The 6,007-nt window shown below is 36.0% G+C and overlaps 1 protein-coding gene across 1 annotated transcript in view; it reads left to right on the top strand.

Annotated features, from left to right (window-relative positions):
- Positions 1 to 2,645: 2,645 nt before the first annotated feature.
- Positions 2,646 to 6,007, top strand: part of LOC135210152 (CD151 antigen-like) — a 105,147-nt gene continuing 101,785 nt past the window's right edge. The window contains exon 1 of the mRNA XM_064242977.1: positions 2,646 to 2,920. Coding sequence (XP_064099047.1) covers positions 2,908 to 2,920 — 13 coding nt within the window. The 5' untranslated portion in view covers positions 2,646 to 2,907. The remainder of the gene's footprint in view (positions 2,921 to 6,007) is intronic.

The following is a 6,007-nucleotide window of genomic DNA, read 5'->3' as shown; positions in this document are numbered from 1 at the left end:
AGGAGGACATTCACATCCATGAAGAAAGAGGGTTTTTGTAAGGTGTAAGTCGTCCTCGTAGGGAATGTGTGGCAGCTAAATATAATTTTATGCAGAAGTTGTTTACTCTTGATTTGGTATTTAGATAATGAATGTGCAGTGGCTGTGGTCCTCTTTTCATGACCTCTTATTGAAGAAGACTGTTTATTATCACTCATATTATATATATATATATATATATATGTGTGTGTGTGTGTGTGTCTATATATAAATGCATATGTATGTATATAGAAAATATAAATGGATATATACATACATACATTTGTGTGCATATATACACATACATACATTTAGTCGTAAAGCTGGAGAAAGGAATGAAAGGAGTTGACCGAGCGCTTTCGTGTATTTTTCACACCTCCTCAGGGTCAAGTGTATATATAGATATGCATATTTAGATATATACACATATATGCATTTGTGCGTGTGTTACTGCTTTCAGACGTGAGAAAGGACTTTTTAAAACCACTGTCATAACACATGCTGATTGTGAATCCCAGCCACTACCAGTCAGACTTTAAATTTTCTCATATTCTCACTTCATAAGAGGCCATTCACGTGTAAGAGGTCTTCATTTCTGTCAAAGTGAAGTAGAGTTTATTTATATATATATATATATATATATATATATATATATATATATATATGTGTGTGTGTGTGTGTGTGTGTGTGTGTGTGTGTGTGTGTGTGTGTGTGCAGTCTGAAATTTCATCATCATTCTTGTTTTATCTTCTAAACTTGGACTTTGACACTCTGAACTACAACTTTCTGGAAAAAATCTTAAAAGTACAAGTGGTTACCAGTGGCTACAGGAATCTTGTCTACAATTGACAAAAGCAGACCATCTCAGAGATCATATCATTTCTAATGATTAAATCTTCAACATTTCACTACTTCCCATGAAAGATAAAATTCTTGACCTATAAAGCTGCATGAATGGCGAAATCCAAAAAGCAGTAAGATTCAGCATTCTATGAGATGAGTAGTGCATAAAGCTACAAAATATGTATTCTGCACGTATATGTCAACATGAATGGACAAAATGTTTTACTACAGATCAATTACAGGCTTTCAATACAACGCTGTTTCAGCTTAGGGAAAAAAAAAAAAAAAAAAAAAAGGTTTCTGGATGCAACTGGTTACAAAAATTATAGCCTCTTCTTCTTGGACACAACTGATGACTGGGATAAGGCATTAGTTCTAAGGAAATGGAAAATCATCGCTTTGAATAAATGCACTCCATCAAGCAAAGGAGGTTTTGAGGATCTTACACTACACTGCAAGGGCACTATAACAACAAAGCAGATATCAAGAGGTCTAACAACTGTATAAACCAGGAACAGATGCTTTGTATTTATTCTGAAAGGTACAAAACTTGATAAGCCAAGAGACAGTCTTAAGTCAAGCTAACTTTAAGTTAGGCTTATTAACTGGCTCGAGCGCCAGGATCCATTATTCAACCTCAGTGAAAACTTCTAAAACTTTTGCAATAGGGTTGGGTAGAGATTCACCACGTTAGTGTAAATTCTGATGGTAAAGCGCATTGTGAACATACAGGAAAAGCCGAATGATTGCTCATTACAAGTAAAAAATGACAGAATATATCAGTTACAGTCACATTTCATTCATTATTATGCATGAATGAAGGTTTTTATGAATTGGTGTTGCCTATCTGTCAGCTTGGAGAAACGTTTATAAAAAACGTTTGCCCATAATTTCTAGAAAAATGGAGGTGGGCTTGGATGCTGTGATAAGAAACTAAATTAACTAAAATAAATCCTTATCCTCTTATACAGTAAATGGCTTAGAGACATAGAGAATCATAATACTGAAGCTGTTTTCGGTCTCCGACAGAAAACGTTGGAAAACAGGTAAAAAATCAGTGAAAATGATGATGATGAAGAGAAGCGTACTTATCAATCACCCTTTGATGATGGAAAATGGATAATACATAACACAGAACATTCATGGCTGTACTTGTGATGATAAAGCTATAGCCTTATCCCATTTTTATTTTATTTTCTTTTTATTAACGTAACTCTTGAGAGCTCGTTTTCGCTTCGATAAACGCGAAGAGAGAACTAACGTTTAATCGCAATATCCTTCAACATGACCCGATGATTATTCGCTCCGCCCACTTGTACACACATCTTACGTTTACAACATTGGCAAGTTGCCAACTGATGATATTCTTGTTGATAAACTTAGCCGCCACACGCTGTTCGAGATCTTCGTCTACAAATGTTTAGACAAGCGGCCCACTAAACGAGACAGCTTGGCGCTTTGATACTGCCAGAATTTGCTCTCAACAGGTGACAGTGACAAAAAGGTTAGAATGCAAATAGAATGGCAATATATGTGGGTCCCCGGGAACGGAAAGCTCTGTCGCAAATCTCTCGAGCTCCAGGCTCACTGGGTACGAAAGAGAGCGTTTGAGCGAACGCTAAAGAAACTTTCAACGAAAACTTTATCTAAAGTCGACTCGTCTTCCGTCGGCTAATATGGATTTTACAGTTACTTTTGGAGAGGACTGGTTCGAAGACAGAAAAAAATAAAATGAGAAGGATAATGTTACAGATAAATAGCTAAAATGGGCGAGGTTTAGTTACGCCCAAAAGATGTTAATTTGTCCCACTTATTCGCCAGCGCAGCGTCGTGACTGACTAGAAGCGACTCACTCCCGTGCCTCTGCCCCTCTGCCTCTCTCTCAGTCTCTCTCACTCTCAGTCATCTCAGTCTAGTGATGACCGTTGTGCGTGCTGGGTGTACTACACGCTCTCTTGACCCGATTGTAGTGTGGCATCAAACTGTGTATTATGTAACTGGGTAGTTAACTTTTGTTTGTCATCTGCCCAAGCTCCCCATTAAGCGATGGCTGGAACAGGTAAGAAGGTCTTGGAAATGCGTTTATTATCTAAATTTAAGGAAGAAATCTTTGCATTTTCATCCATTGGGTTACATGCGCAGTGCAGACATATTGCTAATCATCGCCTGTTCTTAATACGGACATCAGGAAGAAATCAGTTCTGTGTCGACAGTTTGCCTCACAGTAAAACAAGAATACATTTTCCTTGGTCACTTTGATTAAACTTTAGTAGTTTCTCTATCTGACGGTTATAGTAAACGTAATAAATATGATTATTTTGTAAACTTTTGCGCTATCATAATACAAATCTTTAGTCCTTCATTATTATATTTCTAATATCTAACGCCAAATCGCCCACTCACACAAACGTGTGTATGTATATATATATATATATATATATATATATATATATATATATATATATATATATATATATATATAAATGAACTAAATAACCAATGACAAGTGCCATGCTGCAGTTCGCGAAGAGGTTAAACCCAGTTCGGTGCTATTTTGCCCTGGGGTCAAAGTGCAAGGTTACGCAACCACTATTGTGATGTAGCCTAAACAAACAATGAGGAACTTTCATTCAAATAGCGCTTGTAAGATCTGCCGCGCACAAACATACGTGCATCATTGTTTGTGTATAGCCTTGGTTCACTTGATGAGTAGTGAAAAGATCAACAAACTGTCAAAATGAAAGAAACAAAAAACGAGATTGCAAAATCACTTAGATTTATGATGATTTTTTTTCTTGCATTTAGAGTTACTTACGTATCTTGCTTACAAATACAACGACAAGAATTGTGAATTATAAAAGTGAGGGGAACTTTGGACGTGAGATACCCCTAGGGACTTCTGATGGGAGAGATGTCAATGACAGTTTAATTAAAACAAAAGAAAATATCGAAAGATTTTGTTGAACTGGCTTGTAGTACATTTGATTTTCTTCCCCTAAGATATCCCCTACAAAATACAGATGAATGTCGCGAGTGCAGGTGTGAAGGATGTAGGATGTAAATCAGGGTAAATAAACGATTTATTTATTCAAATTTGAATAACCCTCTATCTCAGCAACAATGGTTATCGAAACGGCATTAAACGGGAGTATTTATTATTAAGATAAAAGTAAGTATTTAGGACAAGAAAAAAGATTTAAGACATTTTAGTATTATTAAATGGTGTAAATTATAATAATAATAATATGAAAGAGTTAGAATCTACTTGTACAAACAAATCAATGAGGATATGCGTATCAAAATATTAAGCAAATCGTTTTACAATAGATTATGACAAGAAGAGAACATTCAAATAGACCTGCCCGATAATAAAATGAGAGGTCATTTAGACTCTGAAAGGTCAATCAATCATGGAATGCCGAATTTGACCCGACCAAACGTTTCGTGAAGACTGGGGTTAATGAACTGCAATTGAGAGTGAGTGAGTGGGTCTATTGACAAGAGCAACTGACCTTTGAACAAAAGCGGATAGCTTTGTTAGTGCTGGGATGATCAAGAAACCGTTAGAATTGTGCATCGGTATTGTCTTTATAGCTTCTTACCGGCTTAAGTTCCAGTGTTCAATTTTCTTGAAATTAAAATTGTTCCTTTTTTTATAACTTTTTTTTTTTTGAGGGGGTGGGGGGATGGTCGTTTCATATCGAGTCTTGGATAGAATGCAGAGTGAGGGGTAATATTAATGGAGCACTTGTTGGGGAGGTTGTGGCGTTCGCCGCCCCTCCCCCCAGGTTAGGGCAAGGGATCCAAAGTTAGGTTAGGTAAAGGTAAATCTGGTTACAGCAACCTACCTATTACAGAAATGCCTTCTACAGTAGCCCTAACCCCTCACTCTGCATCCTTAACAACACAAGCATTATCTCTCACTCGGAGACCAGAATGATCGAGGAATTCTTAGAATTTCTAATAGCGGCAGCATTTCTTAGGTTTACGGTACGACCCAATTCAAACAACACTTTATTAGTTAAAGGACCGTGGGTAAAATCTGGAAAGGAATGCTGGTGGTGAACAAAATCTAACTGGAAATCTGGAAAGGGTTGCTGATGGTGAACAATATCTAACTGAAAATCTGTAAAGGATTGCTGATGGTGAACAAAATCTAACTGAATACCATAGAATATAAATCATTCTTGATATATTTCAGATATAATACCGTGAAAACTTACTTGTTCTGTCGTTACCTGCTAAGAAATCCTAACCCATCGATTTCTATTACTCTCAGATTTAGCAAACAGCACTCAGTAAAAGACATCCAATTAAAGAATATTCAACATTCAACCAATGGTCTCTTACGTGAATTAAACAGAAACATTTTCATAATAATAACAGGTGGGTCTGCTCACTGTTTTCAATTCTGCAGTGACTTACTAAACTAAACTGTGTTCGTCACCCTTACTTCTGACACTAACCTGTACGACAGGTTTTGTTCTGTCTTAACCAAGAATCAAACTAAAGCTTCCCATTCCACCTGGATACACAACTAGTCACATATCGTATATGTAGGTATTAATATTTTGATGATGCCCTCTGCTATTTGTTTTCGTAGGATACGTGGCTTGTATAGATACATTCATAAGGAGTAGATTATTTCAAGGTGAGCTTTAATCACATTTTCTAAATTGTTTACTAAGCATATATGCACACACACATATATATACATACATATATATATATATATATATATATCATATAATAATAATACATATATATATATATATATATATATATATATATATATATATATATATATATATATATATATATATATATATATATATATATATATATATATATATGTGTGTGTGTGTGTGTGTGTGTGTGTGTGTGTGTGTGTGTGAGTGTTACGAATTCCGCTTAACTGTTGTAAACCTACCTGTGTGGAGGAGGTTCATGAGAGAGAGAGAGAGAGATGCGATGACGAGAGAGAGAAGAGAGAGAACGAGAGAGAGAGAGAGTGAGAGAGAGAGAGAAGAGAGGAAAGGGGGTGAGAATTATGTGAGTAAACATCATAACATTGATATCTTCCTGGGATTTATTTTCTCCTTATCATCTCGGCCACGATTTTCTGAACATTTTCCTTTAAGGCGGT

The sequence above is a fragment of the Macrobrachium nipponense genome, chromosome 39, assembly GCF_015104395.2.
Source record: "Macrobrachium nipponense isolate FS-2020 chromosome 39, ASM1510439v2, whole genome shotgun sequence".
Classification (NCBI taxonomy): Eukaryota; Metazoa; Arthropoda; class Malacostraca; order Decapoda; family Palaemonidae; genus Macrobrachium; species Macrobrachium nipponense.
Note: the sequence above shows the minus strand (reverse complement) of the source record. Positions and strands in the feature narration are given on the sequence as shown.